This window comes from Hylobates moloch, unplaced genomic scaffold (assembly GCF_009828535.3).
Source record: "Hylobates moloch isolate HMO894 unplaced genomic scaffold, HMol_V3 SCAFFOLD_4, whole genome shotgun sequence".
Classification (NCBI taxonomy): domain Eukaryota; kingdom Metazoa; phylum Chordata; class Mammalia; order Primates; family Hylobatidae; genus Hylobates; species Hylobates moloch.
Genome location: NW_026652279.1, coordinates 21,780,141 through 21,802,970, shown reverse-complemented (window position 1 = coordinate 21,802,970; position 22,830 = coordinate 21,780,141). Strand labels below are relative to the sequence as shown.

General features: G+C 40.8%; 1 protein-coding gene and 1 long non-coding RNA gene across 11 annotated transcripts in view; one reads left to right on the top strand and one right to left on the bottom strand.

Moving 5' to 3' along the window:
* ITPR1 (inositol 1,4,5-trisphosphate receptor type 1) overlaps positions 1–22,830 on the bottom strand; it is a 363,343-nt gene that overhangs the window by 135,643 nt on the left and 204,870 nt on the right. For all 10 annotated transcript variants that reach the window (XM_058437182.1, XM_058437183.1, XM_058437190.1 and 7 more), the window contains 8 exons: positions 21,103–21,303; positions 18,405–18,656; positions 14,843–14,968; positions 12,152–12,280; positions 9,148–9,268; positions 5,745–5,929; positions 1,631–1,779; positions 245–356 (listed from right to left, as the gene is read on the bottom strand). In XM_058437182.1, the coding sequence (XP_058293165.1) occupies positions 245–356; positions 1,631–1,779; positions 5,745–5,929; positions 9,148–9,268; positions 12,152–12,280; positions 14,843–14,968; positions 18,405–18,656; positions 21,103–21,303 (1,275 nt within the window). The remainder of the gene's footprint in view (positions 1–244; positions 357–1,630; positions 1,780–5,744; positions 5,930–9,147; positions 9,269–12,151; positions 12,281–14,842; positions 14,969–18,404; positions 18,657–21,102; positions 21,304–22,830) is intronic.
* Positions 1,702–6,859, top strand: LOC131383214 (uncharacterized). Its single transcript, XR_009213052.1, has 3 exons — positions 1,702–1,835; positions 4,650–4,905; positions 6,407–6,859. It is a non-coding gene; the product is annotated as an uncharacterized LOC131383214 (long non-coding RNA).

Below are 22,830 nucleotides of genomic sequence, written 5' to 3'. Positions count from 1 at the left end.
ACCACTTCTCTGACATTAGATTATGTGGCAAGCAGCCTATAAGAGACGACTAAGTATATTTGACTTTTAAAAAAGACAATCATATGATTTAGCTCCCTTTAAGGGCTGGATAAACAGCTTTTTTTTTTTTTTTAAAAAGCTAGCCCCTCAGTCAGTAATGCCTGAGCTAAGATGGGTTTTTAAAGGTCCCTCCCTTCAGTTTCATAGTAAAACCTGGTTTGACCACGAAAATAAAATGCAGTACCTTTTCTCCATAGCCTCTATCTTTGGTCATCATTTCCCTCAGGGTCTGTAGGACCTTAATGCAGAGCTTCTCTTCATTTTCTTCTAGCAGCTGTTTTGTATGCTTTATTAACCTGAATGGGGGAAAACCATGGATTACTTCCTTGAAGCTAACTTTAAATTAAAAACACTTCACAAGCAATTTATTTTAACTAGTCCGTTAATGAACAAATATTTATTAAGAGCTCTCAGGTTAAACATACTTCAGGGCATTCCCTGCACTGAGAACAGCCAGTTAGTGACTGTGTCTCAATAGTGACATCTGCTGGGAAGTCACAGCAAACAGGCTCACTGGGCAGGAGTCAGCCACATACAATGGAGAGATTATATGGAGAGGAGAACCGAGACAGAGGTCCACTCAGACCTGCCCGTTTATAAAGCGTGGCTATTTATCCACTGAGAATTGCCGGTAAAATGGGTCAAATATGCCAACACTGCAAAACAAAAACAACTCATGAGGATGATGGTTGAGGCCAATACACACACTTCCCTTATGCACAAGCTTGTCCTTACAGGGGCCCAGGAAAGTAAGAAACTCATAGGCAGAGTCCAGCCCCAAGCTAAACAAACAACTAATCTTAGGGTAAAAATCTTTTTTTTTTTTTTTTTTTTTTTGAGACAGGGTCTCGTTCTGTCACCCAGGCTGGAGTGCAGTAGCGCGATCTTGGCTCACTGTAGCCCTCGCCTCCTGGGTTCAAGTGATTCCCCTGCCTCAGCCACAGAGTAGGTGGGATTACAGAAGCCCGCCGCCATGCCCGGCTAATTTTTGTATTTTTAGTCGAGATGGGGTTTCACCATGTTGGCCAGGCTGGTCTTGAACTCCTGACCTCAGGTGATTCACCAGCCTCGGCCTCCCAAAGTGCTGGGATTACAGGCGTGAGCCACCGTGCCTGGCCTTAGGGCAAAAATCTAATGGAGATTTCTAACCATGAGTCTGCTTATTGCTTACAGATTACGCACAAGGCATAAACTAAGAAATTACAAAATTGTTAGGAAAAGATGGTGAGGTCATGATAGGTCTGAGATTTCTGAGGGCTGAGGGATCATGGCTTTTTTATGTCTGTACCACAGCACACGGTGGGTGCACTGTAATGAATGAATGAATGGGCATGCAGTTAAAATAAGAACTTCTCACCAAAAAAACAAAGCAAAACAAAACAAAAAAGTGTCAGTAAGCAGGATTTAATAGACAAACTTACTTTGGGGAGGTCAGAACAGGACTTTAGCACATGACCTTGCATTCATCAAAGTTAAAAAACAGGACAACGTCTCCTTCTTCAGGAACAAAAGCTTTGTGAGGTCATCAAGGTTCTGGCAAATGAACACCCCAGAGAGAGAGGCCGCTTACTTGCAAATGAAACCGCCACTTTCACATTTCCTTCTGGCGTCTGTGTTCTCTGGGAAAAGCAGCTCGGGTCTGTGGAGAACATCCACGAGCACAGATAACTCTGCCTGCACCAGGGGCCTGAGACGGTCCTCCAGCGCGGAGACGATGTCCTAAAACGGAAACACAGCCTCAGTCAACAGCTCAGGCTGACGCCAACCACAGGAGGGTGAGGACATTGATTTCTGCCCTAAAACACTGATGCACGGGTAGGCTAGGTTAGAGTAACTTTAGTACCGTCTGGCATCTCAAACTATTAGACATTGCCCAATGGTTACCTGAAACATTAGCCTCTGATGCAGAAAACAAAGTGAAAACAAGTCGGCTTTCCCACCACCCCTTCTTTCAAGATGGCCTTATGCTACTCAAGGTACCATTGCATGTAGCTTAAAATATGACGGAAAAAATCAATTTAACAACATGGAAAGATGTCTATGACATGGGCATAACAAAGGTCAAACAATAATAACCCTATTTTTATAAACATCATCAATATCTAGCTAAAGGATAAACATCAAATATTATTAAAACATTACTACTGGTTTTCTCTGGGTGGTGGGATTACAGGTGATTCTAATTTTCTTCTATATAGAAATACTTGTCGGTGTTGTTTATTTTCAATGAGCATGAATTATTCACATAATAAAAAGTCACACAAACATGAGGACACCAATGAATGAACATGCTGTATCAACATGCTAAATACATGTACCCTGATAGCATGATGGTCTTCAAATGCAAAACACATAGCTGTAGGAAAGGAAAACAGAGAGAAGTTGAAAGAGCAGCAAAACCAACACAACAAACACCATTTGAAGGCAAATGATAGAAAACAGATGAGAAATTATCTTCAAAAGATGCTAAAGCCTGCTCTATGGTTTGGTGACTCAGAACCTGCCTAGAGGCATGTTGGCTAAGACAGGGGCCAAACACAGCACGTTGGATAGTACGGGAAGGCCTGGTTAACCAAGGACATTTGCATGGGAAAAGCTGCTTAAATTGGGACTCAGTTGGGATTGAGAAAGAATGAACTAGTATTTTATCCAGAAACTAATGTCATGAAGATAATTTAATCTTAGATTTAACAGAATTTGGGTGATGAATGTAATCACTCAATAAAGTTTAAGATGCATAAAGATACATGAATCGATCAAATAATTTTGAGTAGGGCAATTTTCCCAACAAGACTGTAGGACAGTACTTTGCAGCATCCCTTAGTTCATGCTGACTTTCACAGCACAGTTAAAAAAGGGTCATTTTTGCAAAATTCTGAGGATCTTATCAGTTCCCCCCATAGCATCCCATTTGGAAGCACCCAGTCAATATTCTCCTCAATAGTTACTGATCCTGACTCTGGCAAATCTTTGTCTACAGTATTTACACAGGATTAAAGTTGTTCTTATCATGTTCATGTATTTCATAAAATCCTGCATCTTTTGCACAGTTTGAACTTTACATTGCAATTGATTTGCATTGTATTGTCAAATGTATAGCATTCAGCAATCAAGGAGACATCAACAAAGATGGCAAAGCAATGGGTGGGGAAAGATGCTAGCATTAAGTGAGAGGGATGTCTAGATGGGGATTAATTATAGAAGTGGTCGGTTTGCGAGTGAATTTCTTATATTACAACTTTTGCTGCACCAGGCAATCTCATAAGCCACAAGAACTCAGACAGTAAATAATTGGATAATGCAAATCCTTTAAGCCACTGGCCAAGTCCTTAGAACAGTATTCCCCACCTATGAGTTTCATTTAATTTCCCAAGACTATGCATAATAAATCTAAGAAGAGCACAAGAAACCAGCATGTTTGATTGCAGATAGTTTGTTTCATTTGAGCAGGTGAGAAAATACTGTGTGCTCATGGAGTGAGGAGTCTACAACATCCCTCCCACCTTTCTAAAAGCATAGTGGGATCAGGAAGCACTCCACCAGGAATCAAGAACTGGTTCTCTTTGTTATTTAAGAACTGGTTGTGTTATGACAAAGGCTGAAATTCTTAACTTGACCCGAGAAGTCCCGCCAGCCTCCCCAGCTTCCTGGCTCCAGCCACACTAACCTTCCTTTGCTCATAAGAGCAGGGTTTCATAGGTCAAGTTAAGATGCACGTTTAAGTGTTTAACACCCATCTAATACGACTCTCCCTTTTAACAAAGGGAGAGCAGATCTCTTGGTAGATGCTAAGAAAAAAAGGAATAATCTAGCTGGAATTGAGTAATACTTTTATTTTCATCTTCTTTTCTGTATAATGGTCTTTACACATGCTGTTTCCCTCCCTTTTATTCTTTAAGTCCTACTGTTCCTTCTCATTTTGGTTCAAATGTTACTTTCCTCAGCAAGGTCTTCCTTGACCCTCATCCCTAACCTCAGACAAAATTAGTTTCCTCATCAGAATCTTTCAAGCGCTCCTCACTTCTCTGCACTTCTCACTTGTCTCTCTCACCATTTTATATTTAAAAATTAATGTCTCTTTCTCCCTTCTGATACTTGAGATACTATGAGACAAAGATCATCATTTCTAGTTTTGCTGACCACTGTATCCCCAGAGCCTTGCATGGAGCTGCTGAATGATTTAATGAATTCATCTGTCTTCAAGTAGGTTGTGTAACTGTACAGAGACTCAGTAACTATTACAGTCATAGTAGTAAACAACAGTAATAATAGTAATAATAATAATAGCAGCCCTCAACTGAGTGCTCACTACATGCCAGGCACTGCTCTATGTGTTTTACGTGTACTCTATTTTCCTAAGATGGCTATACCACAATATATCCTGTCTTTCACATTCTTCTTACAATGTGACACTGACATCCCTTTCACTGAATGATGGTCTAGATTCCCTCCCCATGAACTTGAGTGAACCTTTGAGACTGCCTTGACCAACAGAGTAAAGGTGATGCTATGTGACTTCTGAAACTAGGTCATAACAGCAATACAGTTTTCACTTGTCTCTCTCTACACATACTCATCTTGGGACCCAGCCGCCATGGTGTGAGGAAGCCCAGGCTACATTGAGATGTTTCAGTCAACAAATCCAGCTGAGGTCTCACCTGACAACCAGCATCAACTGCCAAATATGCGAGTGAGCAAGGTGTCAAGATGAGTCCAACCGCAGTCACTATCTGACTGCAACCCCATGAAAGACTCTAAGCAAGCAATAGCTAGCAGAACCCAGTCAACCTCCAGAAGAGCAAAACAGAATAAAGTAATTGTTGTGATTTGCTGCACAAAATACAGGTAACTGGGACATATTATCAACTCTCTTAATCCTTACATCAACCCCATGAGGTAGGTGCTACTATTTTACAGAATAGGAATCTGAAGGACCGAGAAGTCAAGTAACCTTCCCAAGATTACACCATTTCTAAGCAGCAGAGCCAGGATTTAAATTTAACCCAGGCACTGGCCTGAGACTACTCTTAAACACTGCTTGTGGGCTCATTCAAAGGACCTGCGATTCTCAAACTGTGATCTATGTACTACCTGTGAGAGCATCAACTGAGGTGCTTGTATAAAAAATATGTTAATGTTAAGGTGCATGTTCAAGTGTTTAACATCTAATACTACTCTCCCCTTTAACAAAAGGAGAGCAGATGTCTTGGTAGATTCTAAGAAAAAAGGTATATAATCTAGCTGGAAGTAATATTTTTGTTTTCATCTGGCTCATTCTGACGTAAAATTCTTCTCTCAGGTATCACCACCCTTGTTCACCTGCTGATTCAAGAGGCTAAATAATCCCAGAGTGATGGGAAGAATGGAACATTTATGCTCTTCTCTAAACATCCTCTGTAATACTTCAATATTTCCTTCTAATAAGAGCAGAGTCCCAATTTTTCACCAAGAAATCTGCAAATCTAGGAGTAACCTTTAAAGACCATCACTTTTTCAGGAACTTTTCTATTCCTAAGTAACTTCCCACTCCTGGCCCTACGTATATAACATTTGACTATTCGTTCACCACACTGACATCTTCCTACGGCCCAGCTTAGATGCTCTCTGGCTCAAGGACGCACTGCTACGTGTGGCAATCACCTGAGGCCAGGCTAAGCATCACCTCTCTCAACACCAGGCATTACCTGCAGTCTCTCAATGATATTCCGGTAGTCTCTGGAAGCTGCCAGAACAGAGTCCCTGCGTGCGGCATTGCGGGCTGAGAGCCGCCAGTTCATGGCTGTTTTCTGCACAATGTTGTGGGACTTGAGAAAGAGGTTGTTGACTTGGCTGTCCAGGTCCACAGGAATGGCAATGGCCCGGCTCTTGGCTGCACAGGAGAAAGATGAGTCGTGAGCCTACAACTTTTATGGGGGACACCCTACAGATGGACGTGATGCCCTATTCCCCAACCAGCAGGTTTTTCACACCCAGAATGGGCCAGCTTGCCTGGTATTGAGCTTAAAGACTGAGGAGCTCAAGTCAACTTTACCATCTTTTGGGTCAGGGTTTCCCAGTGTGAATTCTGGGGGGAAGCGGTTCTTAGGAATGTTAAAATGCTCTCAGGTCATAAGGCCAGGGCATGTCAGAGTTAAAGTTCAATGGGTTTCCTCAATGAATGGCTTCTTAGGGTCACTGAGGTGTTTGTGTATTTTAAGAATAATCAAGACAGGGAACTCATTTGGTCAATGAATTGTTTGCTAGTTATTTTTTGGGTTTGTTTGACAATCTACAAAAATGCTGGGTTATTCCAAACATAATCCTAAAGGTAGCATTCACACTGGCATAAACTCCTCTTTCTGGATAGGTGCTTCTTTCTTCCTCTTAAGAAAGGAGAACTCCAGTCTAAGCATGAGACAAACATCAGTGAAACCCACGATGGGAGACACTCTACAGGACTCCTGACCAGTACTTGTCAATACTGTCAAGGTCATAAGAAACAAGGAAAGGCTGAGAAATGGTCACAGACCAGAAGAGACTGGGGAGACATGACAACCAAATGCAAGGTGGTGCCTGGATCAAATCCTGGAACAGAAAAAGGGCATGACAAGGGACAGCAGTGGGAAAAGTGGTGAAATTCGAAACGAGTCTGGAGTTGAGGTAATAGCACTGCACCAGTGTCAGTTTCCTAGCCTTGACAAAGGTGCCCTGCTAACGTAAGATGCTGACAACGGGTGACAATGGGTGAGGGATCTGTGGGAACTCTCTGTATTACCCTTGCTACAGTCCCAAAAACCTGAAATTATTCCAAAATAAAAGATTTTGAAAAGGAAGATAATTAAGACTAATAATCATTCTTTTCCATATGGGAAAATGTCCAAAAAAACAACAATTTCCTGCCTTCAATGCTTCAAAACACTAGAAGCAAAGAAAGTACTCAACTATCTAATTGTAAAAACAACTCCAACATCCTGAAAGAGGAATCTGAGAAGCAATTATTTAAATCCCATTTAAAAAAAAACACACACACACAATTTAGGGGAAAAAAAACTATAAGCCAGCCGACAACTTTCTAACAGTCTAATACAGAAAGTGGGAAATTTGGAAAAATACAAATAATAAACAATTAAAAAGCAGGATGCACAGGGTACGCTCATCACAGCTAGAAACTCTATGCCTTGGATACTCATAAGCTAAACAACTAACACAGTGGGCTCTGGGTGTGGTATTAGTCATGAGGAAGCAATCCCCAAGAGACACAGAGGGGACTCTGGGTAGTGCTGTTTTCATGTCTTACGGTTCCACAGACATCAACTCTCCTTGTCTTTTTTCTTATCACCGCCAAGACAAATGGAAAGATTTCCCCTGTCTAATGAGCACTGAGCTACTAGTGAAGTCAGCCACTTGCTAAAATATTAAACAAAAACTAACCTCTGTGGCAAGGACTTTCTCCAACATTTCCTTTGGCCTCAACAAGCACATCTTTTTTTTTTTTTTTTTCCAACTTTTATCTTAGAATCAGGGGATACACGGGCAGGTTTGCTGCAAAGGTGTATTGCTTAATGCTGAGGTTTAGGGTATGATCGAACCCATCACCCAGATAGAGAACAGAGTACCCAAAAGGTAGTTTTTTTTTTTGTTTTTCTGAGACAGAGTTGCACTCTTGTTGCCCAGGCTGGAGTGCAGTGGTGTGATCTTGGCTCACCCCAACCTCCGCCTCCCAGGTTCAAGCAGTTCTCCTGCCTCAGCTTCCTGAGTAGCTGGGATTACAGGCATGTGCCACCATGCCAGGCTAATTTTGTATTTTTAGTAGAGATGGGGTTTCTCCATATTGGTCAGGCTGGTCTTGAACTCCCAACCTCAGGTGATCTGCCTGTCTCAGCCTCCCAAAGTGCTGGGATTACAGACATAAGCCACTGCGCCCGGCCCCCAACAGGTAGTTTTTCAACGCTTTTCCCCCTTTCCCCTTCTAGTAGTCCCCTATCTTTACATCCATGTGGACCCAATATTTGGCTCCCACTTTAAGTGAGAACGTGTGGTATTTGGCTTTCTACTTCCACATTAGTTCACCAGGCACATTCTTTTTGATAGATAATCGTGTATGGAAAAAGTATAGGGTTATCTGGGAATTTCCTTGCAGGGCCCTGTTTCTAAGATACAACACAATGAACCTGTCGTGTATATATTTTCCAAAACCTAATTTCTTACTGTGAAATACGGCCACACCAATAATAAAAAGACATCAACACCTACCGTATGAGAGTAAAGGAACTGGGCGAGAGTCTACTGAAATCAGGCAACAGGTCCTAATAGATTATACATATCTCCCAAGGTATATCCAAACTGACTTGATAGCTTACCTACACAATTGACACTTGCTGGACAGCCACTAAATAATGCTGAGAACTACACCTGTCTTGCTCTTCTTGTTACTGTCTGCAAGGATCTAAGAGCCACTCCAGGCAGGTAACTCTCTTCTCAACGTCAGGCAAGAAGCTTACCTCTTTGCACAGCATTAATAGCGGGTGGGGAATGGGTCAAGTCATGGAGTCTAATAAAGTCAGGATGAAGGAAAAAGAAATTTTCCTAACTTCCTCTCAAAGGCTGCCTATGAGAGGTGGGACAGGAGGGGAGTCACAGAGGAAATGGAGAATCATTTCTCCTCAAGGGGAAGAAGGGAGCAGTGCACCATTTCTGAGAAAGGGTGTTCCTTAGGACGTGACAGCTGCTTTCCAGGAAAAAGTTTCCATGTGGTCAAGTACATTTGCTGGATTAAACAAACTAGTTTCTTGAATGAGGGACTTCCCAGGGCCTTGAATAAGCTGTGTGTATCGTGACTTGCCAAAGAATTGCCTAACAACCATGGAAGCTTGTTTTTCTAGGCCTATCTGACTTGGGACTCACTGGTTCTTCCTTTGGGAAATGCTGGCTTGGTAGATAAAAGAAGAAGCCCAGCAATCAAGAAGACCTTGGTTCCGGGTCTGGCTCTGAAACTTCCTGTCTGTGTAACTTCAGAAGAGTTGTAATGAGTGCTCAATAAATGGCAGCCTTACTAATGTCAGACAATTCATTTTCATCACATATATCCAAACTGACTTGGTATCTTACCTACATCAGACAGCACCCGAATACAGCTCTCCACGGAGGCTTTTTGGCTTGGCATTAACCAGTTGCAGTGGTAAACCCTGAACACGCCTTGCAGCAGTTGCACAAAGACAGGTTGGCGAGTCTGCAAGAAGCCAAAAGAGGCAATGTGAAAAACAGACTTTTATTTGTAGACTACTGATGATCTGATCAGAGAGAGGCATTGTCTTGAACCACTGGACCCCAGAGCAGAGATAGACATTGCCTTGTTAATGGACCCTGAGGCAAGCGTGAGAGGGGATGCCTGGATAAGAGCTAAATTCCATAAGTTACCTAGCCAAGGGAGAGCAATTCAGAAGCATTTTAGAGCAATGCATTAACTTGATGCTATTTTAACTAAGTTTGAGCACAAGAAGAAGCAATGGATCCACAGTTCAAAGACTGGTATTCTTATCCAGTTACCACGCAGCTGCATGACTTTAGGCAAATTACTTCACCTCTCTGAGCTTCAGTTTCATCCAATGTATAAAATAAGTGGATTGAGGCAGACTGATCCCAGAGTTCCTTCCACACATTATATCCACTGAGTAGAACCCATGTTTTTAATCAGCAAAAACAAACTGATAAGCAGACCTCACCTAGAATGCTACTTCTTTATTTCTAGCAAGGTCTCCAATGACAAAAAGAGAATTCGATGGTTACTCTTTATAAATATTCATTTATTATTATGAGTACTTGGAAGTTACATGAGAAGATTTATTCCTTTCTACAAAGGTATAAATTTATACTCACTTTAAAGTAAGAGTACTCAAACATCCACTGAATCAATTTGACACTGACTTTCTTAGTAAGTTAAAAAATTATAGTTTTGGTCTCCATGCAAAGGGTAGCTTTGGACCAGCAAGGCAAAGATAGATAGCTGTGTACGCTGCACTATTCAACTGGTCTTTTTGTTTCAGAGGAGACAACTTGCATAGCCCCTCTAAAAACAGCGGAAGTTAATACAGTAAAGAAAAAAGTATTGAAAACCCCGAAAGAGGTCTCTGAGATGAAAGAAAACAGAAAGCCTCAGGGGAGAAAGGAAGTCTACTTTAAGAAAATAAAAAATATTAATTAAAAATTCAGAACCTCCCTGATAAACATGGTTCAGATAGTTTCCATTTATTAAGGGCATGCTATGTGTGAGACATTTCACATATGATCTCATTCAGGCCTCAGTGAACAATTCTGTGACTTGGAATTACCTTCCCGTCACACATGAAAAACAAAGGCCCAGCAAGGATAAAAGAAATTATCCAAAACAAAAGAGAAGTGATGGCAAAGCAGGAAGTCAACTGCAAGGGTCTCTGATGGCAAACCTCCATGCTCTTTCCATGAAGTTCACCTGGGAGCCAGAATCTCATTGCCTTCTTTAGGAAGCACTTTCTGTCCTATTCCCTGCAGCCACCCGAGATAGTAAGCTGTGTTCCTAACAGAGGACAGGAGCAGAGGGAGCCTGGGAAACTGGCTGGGGAAACCTAGGATTTAGTCCCTGAGTTTTGTGGCTCTGGAGCTAAGTCAAAGGGCCCAATGAGAACGGTCATTTACCCCAAGCACTTCCTACATGCCAGGCTCTGTGCTAAGCACTTTATACAAATTTAGCCTTCACCGTCACCCTGTGAAGTAAGCAGTGCATTATTGCCCGCCCTATTAGCCAATAAGTGCTGGATTTGGGATGAGAACCCAACAGCCCAGCTCAAAGAAAGCAGTGTCTCTTGACTAAATTAATTCCACTGAACCCTATTCCTGGAACACCTGGTCTGCTCCTATTTGACACCTCGGTGTACAAAAGATGATTAAATGGATAAGAGTAGCTGCCTACTAACTATCCAAATGCAATGGGCAATCTGATGGGATATGGTTTGGCTGTGTCCCTACCCAAATTTCATCTTGAATTGTAGCTCCCACAATTCCCACATGTTGTGGGAGGGACCTGGTGGGAGGTAACTGAATCATGGGGTGGGTCTTTCCCATGCTGTTCTCGTGACAGTGAATGAGTGTCGCATGATCGGATGGTTTTATAAAGGGGAGTTTCCCTGAACAAGTTCTCTTCTCTTGTCTGCTGCCATGTAGGACATGCCTTTCACCCTCCGCCACAACTGTGAGGCCTCCCCAGCCACATGGAACTGTGAGTCCACTAAACCTTTTTCTCTTGTAAATTGCCCAGTATCGGGTATGTCATTATCAGCAGCGTGAAAATGGACTAATACAGGTGACATCAGCTCACTCAACCTCTTGGAAGAGCAAAAGGACATGATGGCTCATCATCCGCTTTTTTCCTAAAATCCTCCCCTTTCTTCATTCCTGAGGTCCCACGGACTCCCAAATCGCATCCTGCCTGCATGAAAACTTCTGACCTTCCTCTGCCTTTTTTACATCCCATCCTCCATTATTTGTGTTCTCTCCAGGTCCCTTTTCGTTCACCACTTCATTTTCCTGGCTAAGGCTTCAACCAGCACATGTTTATCTCTGGTCTCTACCACTCTCCTGAGTCTCATTTATTCATTTGTTCAACAAATTAGCAACTTGGTGCCAGTCACAATGCCAGGTACAAGGGATAGAGTAGTATATGAGATGACCATGCACATAAGGCATAACTTTGTCCTCATGTAGCTTATAGTCCAACAGAAATAGTACAGGCTACCATTTATTAAAGCACCTACTCTGTGTCAGGCACTGTGCTAGATGTTTTATAAATGTTACCTCTAGGATTGGAGGGCAGGGAAGGAGAATACTGGAGGACAAAAAAAGCAGAAAAGATTTTAAGGAGAAAATCAACAATTAACAGAACCATCCAGTAAAAGAAAATATCCCCAGGTACTTCTTTACCCAAGAAATCCCATCAAAGCTATCTTCCACCAAGAGAAATGTATCTTTTATTAATGCTTTGCAGACCAGCTCATTTACAGTTGCTCACTCCCAAATTCACATCAAGTCCAACTGCACAAGGTGTATCGTGAACATTCTGCTTTATGTTGGTATTTCTTACCTGCAAAGTCGTACTCTGGTCTGAGAAGGGAGAGCTGAAGAAAGTAGTAACAATACTCATGACAATTTCGGTGACATACTTCTCCAAAATCGAGTCTGCATGTTTCCTGTCACTAGTGTTGTTACAGGCCTGGAAGACAAGTGGGTATGTTAAGCATTACACCAAAACCTACACCAAACATTAAGAAATATGCGACTCCCTCCTGTGGGTTACTTTAACAAATGAAAGGTAAAGGCCTGCTGGCCAATATTTCTCCCCTTAAGGAATCACAATAATAAAATATAAATCATGGAAAAAAGAGAAGCAGATCAGCTTGGATATCATGATGCAAAATCACAAACATTAAAATGGGTATGAGACCAACAAGGCCACCGCTTGCAGCTTCCTACGTGTGTCTGGAAAATTCAAAACCCCGAACAGCAGTAAGAAGCATAGTGACTACAGGTGTCCTAAATTTCCCCTAAAAGAAAACTGCTCTACGGAGTAATCTATTCCTCGGGTCTAGACCATGGTTTTCTCATCCAAATAATCAAGAGAGTCAAATATGTTACTGAAGTCCTGTGGACCTGACCATCTCCAGTCCTTTTTTTTTTTTGAGACAGAGTCTCACTCTGTCACCCAGGATGGAGTGCAGTGGCATGATCTTGGCTTACTGCGGCCTTCATTTTCCAGGTTCCAGCGATTCTCATGCCTTAGCCTCCCAAGTAGCTGGGATTACAGGTGCCCGCCATCATGCCCAGCTAATTTTTGTATTTGCTTTTTAGCAGAGACGGGGTTTTGCCATGTTGGCCAGGCGGGTCTCGAACTCCTGCACTCAAGGGATCTGCCCACCTAGGCCTCCCAAAGTACTGGGATTACAGGCGTGAGCCACCATGCCTGGCCTGACCATCTCCAATCCTACAACAATCTTCCATTCAATTAAAATCTTACCAATACACAACATTGTTCAAAATAGCAAGCCATATTTCAGAATAACTGACTATACATGTTTTGGGGTGAGGAGACACCTATGATTTCACCCATACTCTACTTAATTCTGCTGCCTAGAATAAGATTTGCCATTGAGAGGGTTAGCACATTTTTTTAAAAATCAAGTTTTATTACTGAATTTATTAGTTCTACAATTTAAGATATACAATTGCTTATGCTAAAAAGAATGAAGGACATAAAAATCAAGTGTTCTAAGAGACTCTCATGTTCTGACCTTAAAACTAGACAGTCTGAGAACATATTCAAAGAATGAAATTAATAACTGATTTTACAGCATTTCTTAGTAATTTAATGCAAGGATCGGCAAAATAAGGGCCAGTAATTATCTTTATAAATAAAGTTTTATTGGAACACAGCCAAACCTGCTTGCCATGGCTACTTTCATGCTAGAAGGACAGAAGTGAGTAGTCATGAAAGAGATGAACGGCCCCCAAAGCTGAACATATTTACTATCTGGTCCTTTACAGAAAATTTCACAGAGCACTGATTTAAAGAAATAAAGCAGGCCTGCCATTCCAAGCCCAAATCCCTAGGCTAATGGGATTAAAAAACTAGGAGGAGTTTGAGATTTTTTAAAAAATATGTCTGTGAAACCAACACCTGACCAAATATTACTAAATAAGGTTCTCACTCAGAAGGAAAATAAGTTCTTACAGGCTTCTTGTCTCATACTAGTAATCGTACAGTCAAGCAGAAAATACCACATTCTAGGACTCTACAATGCACCTTTTTAACATCACAATGTTTCTGAAATTGGGATATATCTGACAATTATCTTCTAAAGAATCTTTTAATCTACCCCGCTCCCACAGTTCCACCATCACAAAACCCATATTAAATCTGTGGTATGCTTTGTTATGTGGCAGTCTTGTGGCTCTAGCATGAATATTAAGCTCAATGCAAAACCAAATCAAGTATCTTGAAGGCCACTCTTGAGGCTGAGCCAGGAAAGCAATAAATGGAAGGTGAAGAGTTTTGCAGAATCCTCAAGACCAGATTACAGGAGACAAATGTTCAAGCTCAGGGAAGTGCCCTTCAAGCACAGACATATTACTAAGGAAAATAAATCCTTATAAATTGAATTTTAATATGCCCAGGTTGAATGATAATTCACCAACCAATCCACAGGGGTGACATGAAAACCAGAAATAACCTCTCTTCCCTGCAGCTTGATAAATAACATCCATTCTCGGCTAAGAGCAAAAGGTAGGAAGAATGGCCAGGTGTGGTGGCTCACACTTATAATCCCAGTATTTTGGGAGGCTGAGGTGGGCAGACCATTTGAGGTCAGGAGTTCGAGACCAGGCTGGCCAACATGGTGAAACCCTGTTTCTACTAAAAATACAAAAATTAGCTGGGCATGGTGGCAGGTGCCTGTAATCCCAGCTACTCAGGAGGCTGAGGCAGGAGAATTGCTTGAGCCCAGGAGGCAGAGGTTGCAGTGAACTGAGATTGTGCCACTGCACTCCAGCCTAGGTGACAGAGCAAGACTCCATCTCAAAAAAAAAAAAAAAGGAAGAAAGGAGACATGAGAAAAGAGTCACAAGTGCCTCTTCATTCCACGGATTAGCATAGAAATGATGCAGCTGTTTTCTTCATGTGTGCACAAAGATGCTACACACACACATACACACACACACACACACACACACACACCCCTCTCACTCTCCAACTCTGCCTCCTTAGTTCCAAAAGCCTTACCCTGCAGATGTCTACAAGGAAATTTTCAAACAATTTCCACATGTGATTGCTGGTGTAAATCTCCTTCATTTCCACCTCTGTATCCACATAGCAGTGATTCAGGAAGTTAATGTATGCAATTTTAACCTGCAAGATAGAAACAAGCTTTTCTGAAAAACCATCTTGGTGTATATGGAACTCATTAGCTGCTTCAACTTCACAGCAAGAAGGATAGATCAAAATGGTCATCCCATTCCCCACTGCTAAGTCTTATTTCTATGATTTTCTGATATTTGAAATTCACAATTATAAAATCCAAAACCATAAAGCTTTTGGAAGAGAATATTTTCATGACCTCAAGGTAAAGAATGAGGCAAAACCTCTGACCACAGAAGAGGGACAAGTTTAATACCTGAAATTAAGAATTTCCGTTCACAAAAAGGCACCGTTCGAGAATTAAATGGGCCCAAGTTGGGAGAAGATATGTGCAAGGCATGTACCAATGAAGAATGCCCCTAGATCTGTGCTTATAAGATAGACACCCCCAGAGAAAAGGTAGGCAAAAAACTGGATCAGATTATTTCTTAAAGGAATATCAATGTCAAAAAAAAAAAAAAAAAGACACATACACGGCAAGGGGCTCAACTTCAATTAGGAAGCAAGGACATAGAAATTAAAACCACTATGGTTAATGAAAACGTGTGTCTACACAAAATCCTGTACACAAGTGTGTATAGCAGAATTATTCACAATAGTCAAAAAGCAGAAACAATCCAAATCCCCATCAACTGACTGATGGACACACAAAACTTGGTGTATGCATAGAATAGAAAATTACTCAGCAACATAAAGGAACGAAGTGCTGATACATGCTACAACTTGCGTGAGCCTTGAGAAAAATCATGTAGGTGACAAAATCCAGTCATAAAAGACCACATATTGTATGATTCCATGAAATGTCTCAAATAGGCAAATCCATATATTCAGAAAGACAAGCAGTTGCCTAGGATTGGGGGGTTGGCAGGAAATGGGAAGTGACTGCTAATGGGCATGAGGTTTCTTTTTGGAGTGATGAAAATATTCTGTAACTAAATTGTGATGGTGATTGCACAATTCTGCGAATATATTAAAAACCACTCAATTGTACACTTTAAACAAGTGAATCATATCTGTAAATATCTCCATGAAGCTTCTAAAAATTAAGCTAGTATGCGATACTATTATACAACCATCAAATTGAAAAAAAATAAAGGATCTGATGATAGCAAATGTTAGCAGGGTTGGGAGGAGGAAGGGTAACTGAAGCAACCATGCTGAAAACAACTGGACTGTATCACATCAAATTGAAGAAACGCACCTCCTATGATCCAGCACTTCCACTTCTGACTATCCACACACCCTGGACAGAAGTGTACACATGTGGGCCAGGATGTATGCACGATCCTAACAGCCAAAAGCTGGAAACAACTAAAATGAGCACCAGTAGAAGAACGGAAAACCTATCATGGTACCATGATAGAAAGGAATGCTCCAAAGCAAAGGAAGTGAACGCAGCTACACGTCAGGGTGGATCAACCTTAGCAACACAGAGCTGAACTTAAAAAGGCATGGAATGATACACAGAAGAAGTCCAAAACTTCACAAAACTAAACTATATTGTTGAAGGATGTATACAGAAAAGCAACTGCAGGATTACATAAAAAATCAGCTTGTGGTTACCCTCAGGAGACAGCCCTTGGGGGAGGTGAGGACAGGAAAGGGGAATGGGGGAGGTTTTTGCATATTTCTTGACCTGGGTGGCAGTTACAAAGCTGTTCTCTTTATAATCGTTCTATCGTTCCTGTAGTATACAATTGAGTTTATGTACTTTTTTGCACTTCCGTTGTATTTCAAATAAAAAAGAGTAAAAAACAAACTAATGCTCGTTATAACACTATGCTTCTCTCATCCCTAATACTAGTTGTAACTCTACCTTCTTTATCCATAACAAGAGAAATATAATTTAAAACTATTGAAATGACCATTTTCACCTGCCAGATATATGAGAATCCAAAAGTGTGATAACATACTGTGGCCAAGACTGTGAAAAGAATGCAACCTCATTGCTTTCTTAGTACAGCGGTTAATTATTCATTATTATCTCATTATATCATAAATTAGTTCAACACTTACAAAGGGCCATGACAGTACATCTATACAATGGAATTTTATGCAACTGTAAAAAAAAATCTGGCATCTCTTTATGAATTGATATGAAAAGAAGTTACAGTGTTAAGGTACAGAACAGTGTACCTAGAGTATCATCTTTTGCATTTAAAAAAGGGGGTGGGGAAGTAAAGTATATATATTGTATGTGTTTATGTGCAAAATTCTAGAAAAATACACAAGAACATAATAAATTATTTTCTGTAGGGTGGGTAGGAAAACAGATTATAAGACTTTTCACGGTTTAACCCTTTACAGTCTTTGATATTTGAACTTTTCAAAGAGTACGGTCAGGTACTGAACAATGACATTTTGGTCAATGATGGGTCTCATACAGCGATCCATAAGATTATAATACCCAATTTTTACTGGACCTTTTCAATGTTTATGTAGACAAATACAATTGTGTTATAATTGCCTTCTGTACTGAGACAGTCACATGTTGTGCATGTTTGTAGCCTAGGAGCAAGAGGCTGTACCATATAGCCGAGGTGTGTAGCAGGCTGTGCCATCTAGGTTTGTGTAAGCGCGCTGTATGATGTTTGTGCAATGAGGAAATCACCTAAGAATGCATTTCTCAAAACATATCCCCACCACTAAGCGACACATGACTCTCATTAGCTTTTCAAAAAAACCTAAAAACATTATATATACGATATATGTCATATATATTTAATGTAATATAAATGTGTACTATAAACTAATATTACACATTGTAAAACATACAATACATACTTTATAATATACTTTGTATATCATAAAATATATACTTTATAATATACTTTGTATATCATAAAATATATACTTTATAATATACTTTCTATATCATAAAATATACACTTTATAATCCATTTTTTCATTACTAATCAGTATAATCTATCAGTAGGAAAAAAGGAAGCCTGGGAGGATTAACTTCAAAACTTAGGTATTCATTTTTTTTTAATTGATTGTCTGTAGTTCCTAAATTTTTTATAATGGCCATTATGTCTGTAATAAGGGTTTTTGTTTTAAAGAATTAACTTACTAAGTCTTACATTCATATGAACTAGATCTCAACCTACTCTTTGTCACATTTCTGAAAAGTTCATTCAGGTGACATCCCCTTTGCTCAACAGGCTAAATTAGTTCCACAGAGCTGAAGTTTTTTCCTCACTGTTCTTAAAGATACAGAAGGAATGACTAACTTCTCCTGTGTTCCTTTCATGCAAAATCAATGCTCGAGAAAATGTTTTAGGGAACTGAAATCCCACTACAAAATGAGCTGCAGCTTTCAGAACCGTAAGGGCTCCCCCAGGCCAGCCACCACATCTCCCAGCGAGCCACAACTGCACACACCACATAGTAACAAGAAGGGCACAGCCAGGCCGGGCTCGCTCACCTCAGGGATGCAGTCCTCGTGGGTCACCACGCGAACGATGTCATCCAGCGGGAGCAGGGAGTTGCACTTGATCTCTGTGTAGACGTTCTTACCCTCCGTGCACACAGCCAGGAGCTCGACCAAGTGGATGTGGTACATGAGAGGGCTGTTCTCATCCATCCGATCCCGCTCTGACCGCATCATCTGGATCAGAGTCTGGAAAGAGGCTCTGTCGTTGTAGAACACGAGGACATCCTCTCCTGAATTGACCAGCTACATAAAGAACAGGGTGGGTTTAGATTACAAGCTTGCAGGGGTGGGGCAGCATGAAAAAAAATCTATTCACAGAGAAAGAGAGAGGTTCTGTTAGCATTTATCTTCCCAAATCAGTCTTACCTATTTTGACTTCATTCATTTATATAACTGAACAACTAGAAATCTTCAGCATCATAATTTTAGTCCACAGATACAGAAATACCACACTGGCCCTAAAAAGCTATTAGGGGAAGAGAAAGTCTGCACACCAGCATTAATGTATCAAGTGGAAATAGAGATTGCAAGCTTGCACTTGTATTTCCAAATCTACCAATTAGGCTATGATATTTCTTTTTAAATGTTTCCATCTTATTTTTTTTTTTTTTTTTTTGAGATGGAGTTTCACTCTTGTTGCCCAGGCTGGAGTGCAATGGCACGATCTCGGCTCACCGCAACCTCCGCCTCCCGGGTTGGTTCAAGCGATTCTCCTACCTCAGCCTCCCGAGTAGCTGGGATTACAGGGATGCACCACGACGCCTGGCTAATTTTGTATTTTTAGAGACGGGGTTTCTCCATGTTGGCTAGGCTGGTCTCGAACTCTCAACCTCAGGTGATCCACCCACCTTGGCCTCCCAAAGTGCTGGGATTATAGGTGTGAGCCAGTGTGCTCTGCCTCCATCTTATTTTTGTGCTTTACAATGTATCACCTTTACAATTCTTTCATCTACCATCTTATCTCTTCAATCACAAATTACTTTTAATTAAGATATGCCTTCCTCTCCATACTTACTCTTCAAAAAGTTGTGGCATTCCTGTTTATAACTTGTCCCCTAAGATGTGACTTCTTGCAAATCTATTTAAGAATAAATCAATTTCATCAGTAGTACATGAAGTACAAAAAAAGTCAGAAAGGGCTGGCACAGAAGTCAAAATAAACATGGTCAATACTTACTAATGACTAACCTTTATGAGCTCTAATTATTAGATGCCAGATACCAAGATAAACTCTTTACATGAACTTCCTAACCTCACTGTATCTCAGTTTCTTCATCTGTGAAACTGAGACAAATATAATAGCTAACTCACAGTGCTATATAGATTAAATAAAATATTACAGACAAATTGCTTAGGACTGTGCCTAGAGTATGGTAGGCTTCCAAAAAGTGTTAGGCATTAATGTCATCATTATCCCATTTACTCCGCATATCAACTATTTAAAGTGAAATCTGCTGTGTCTTCATTTTATAGAAAAGCTCACTGAGGAGTTGAGAGGTCAAGTAATGTATCTCATGGCACCGTTCAGTGAAGGGGTTCAGATGACATTTGTATCCCAGGTTGAGTCGACTCTCTCTTTTTTTTTTTTTTCTAAGAGACAATGTCTCACTCTGTTGCCCAGGCTGGAGTGCAGTGGGTGCCATCATAGCTCACTGCAACCTCAAAATCCTGGGCTCAAGGGATCTTCCTCTGTAACTGGGATTATAGGCATATGCCACTACACCCAGCTAATTTTTAAAAATTTTTTTGTAGGCCGGGTGCGGTGGCTCACGCTTGTAATCCCAGCACTTTGGGAGGCCGAGGCGGGCGGATCATAAGGTCAGGAGATTGAGACCACGGTGAAACCCCATCTCTACTAAAAATACAAAAAATTAGCCGGGCGTGGTGGCGGGTGCCTGTAGTCCCAGCTACTCGGAGAGGCTGAAGCAGGAGAATGGCGTGAACCCAGGAGGTGGAGCTAGCAGTGAGCCGAGATCGCGCCACTGCACTCCAGCCTGGGTGACAGAGCAAGACTCTGTCTCAAAAAAAAAAAAAAATTTTTTTTGTAGAAACAAGGGTCTTACTATGTTGCCCAGGCTGGTCCTGTACTCCTGGCCTCAAGTGATGCTCCTGCCTCAGCCTCCCAAAGAGCTGGGATTACAGGCATGAGCCACCACGCTGGCCCCAACTCTTAATCACACTCCCTCCCTGCCAATGGAACCATATACGTAGACAAGATTGTAAATCAAAGTGAATTCATAATAAACCAAGTAAGACTTTTCCTTGATTCCACAGACCAACTGCTCCTCAAAAAGCATCAGGCAAAATTTTTTCAATCTAATTAATTAGGTGAATAATTTTTAAAATTCATAATCCACAAGAATGGAAGCTGTTCTGGCTCATTGGGTCTGGACTACATTTCATCTCCATTCCCTATAATTCAGTTCCTTATTCTTCTTTCTGTCCCCTGTCAGAAAAATCCAAGCCATCCTTCCTTAAATTGGTTGCTATGAAATATCAGATCAGATTCTTGCCTATATCTACAACTTAAGCTCACACAAGAGATGGCACACACATATGCACACACAATTACTTTCTGTCCTTCTGTATGGCTCCTGAAGAGGGTGCAAGTTCATACAGATAAGATTAAATAATTTTAAAATTTCTACAGAACACCAGATGGAGGTATACAGAAATATATAACAATCACCTCGGCCATAACCATGTCTTGGCATTTTTTAATAAATTTCCCTTCTGCCTTGACAATTGTCTGTAAGAACTTTATATACTGGACGTTCCGACCGTGAGTCTCTATGCAGTGAACGAAGTGCTGAACAACTCTCTCGTTGATCTCACTGCAAAGCTGGAAATTGTTCATGAAGATGTGCTGCATGGTTACTGCCTCCAGGATCTGGCACAAGGGTGAGGAAAAGAGCACAGCGACAAGTCAGAAAGCTGATAGAACAGATTAAAAAGTGAGAAAAAGAAGAGTCCACTGAAAACACACACAAGGGAAGCATTTAAACCCATGAAGATATGTTTCTCTCATTCTTGCTTCTGTACTACCTTCTTTTTTAGTAAGCTTTTTTCATTGACATATAAATAAACGTACAGAAAAAAAACAACTCATTAGCATCCAGCTGAACAGATTATAAAGGGACCTTGAGCACCCAGATCAAGACACAAAACAGGTCTCCTTTATGCCTTATCTCACAATTTAACTACTATTTTGACTTCTATAACCAGATTAGTTTTGCCTGTTCTGAAACCTCTTGCCCTCTTTTTCACTGATATATAAGTTCCATTGCATGAATATATGACAATATCTTTATTCTATGGTTGAAGGGCATTTGGAGTAGGATCCAGTTTTAATAGATAGTAACATTACTAGTATTATAAATACTAGAGTTGCTATGAACATGTCTTCTGGTGAACTTAAACCCATACTTCTGTTGGGTCCAGGAATAGAATTGCTGGGTCACAAAGTATGAGTATGTTTGGCTTTAGAAGATACTGACAGCTTTCAAAAGATGTTAACAATTTGCATTCTACGTTCCAGCTGTTCCTATCCTTGCCAACACTTAATATTGTCAGTCTTTTAAATTTCAGCCACATCTTACTGTGGCTAAACATAACTTACTTTGCATTTCCCTCACGTCTAATCATTTTGAACACTTTGTCAAATTTATTGGCCATTTGACTATCCTCTCCAACAGGGTGTCTGCTCAAGTTTTTTGCCTTTACGTTCTTACTTACTTATTTATTTATTTGAGATACAGTCTTGCTCTGTCACCCAGGCTGGAGTGCAGTGGTGCAATCTAGGCTCATTGCAACCTCCACCTCCTGAGTTCAAGCTATTCTCCTGCCTCAGCCTCCAGGTAGCTGGAATTACAGGTGCTCACCATCATACTCAGCTAATTTTTATATTTTTAATAGAGACAAGGTTTCACCATGTTGGCCAGGCTGGTCTCAAACTCCTGATCTCAAGTGATCTGCCTGCCTTGGCCTCCCAAAGTGCTGGGATTACAGGCGTGAGCCACCGCGCCTGGCCTATTTTTAAAAGAAGGTCAACTTTTTCCTTAGTGACTTTTTTGAGTGTGTTATGTACATTCTGGATATTAATTCTTTGTTGAGAACGTGCATTGCAAATGTCTCTTACTCTCTACCTCGCTTTTGGATGCTCTTAATGGTGTCAGTGGACAAACAGAAGTTCTTAAAAGAAGTCCAATTTATCAATTTTCAAAAATAGTGTTCTTTGCATATCTTGTAAGAAAATTTTGCTTACCACACAGCCATGAAGATTCTCACATTACCTTCTAGAAGGTTTATTTTTCACTTTTTACCCACAGTTATTGAGTTTTATGTTTGGGGTGAGGTGGAGGCTTTAATCTTTTTATCTTTTGACTTTTCTTTCTCTTAACATGGCACTGAGGGAACA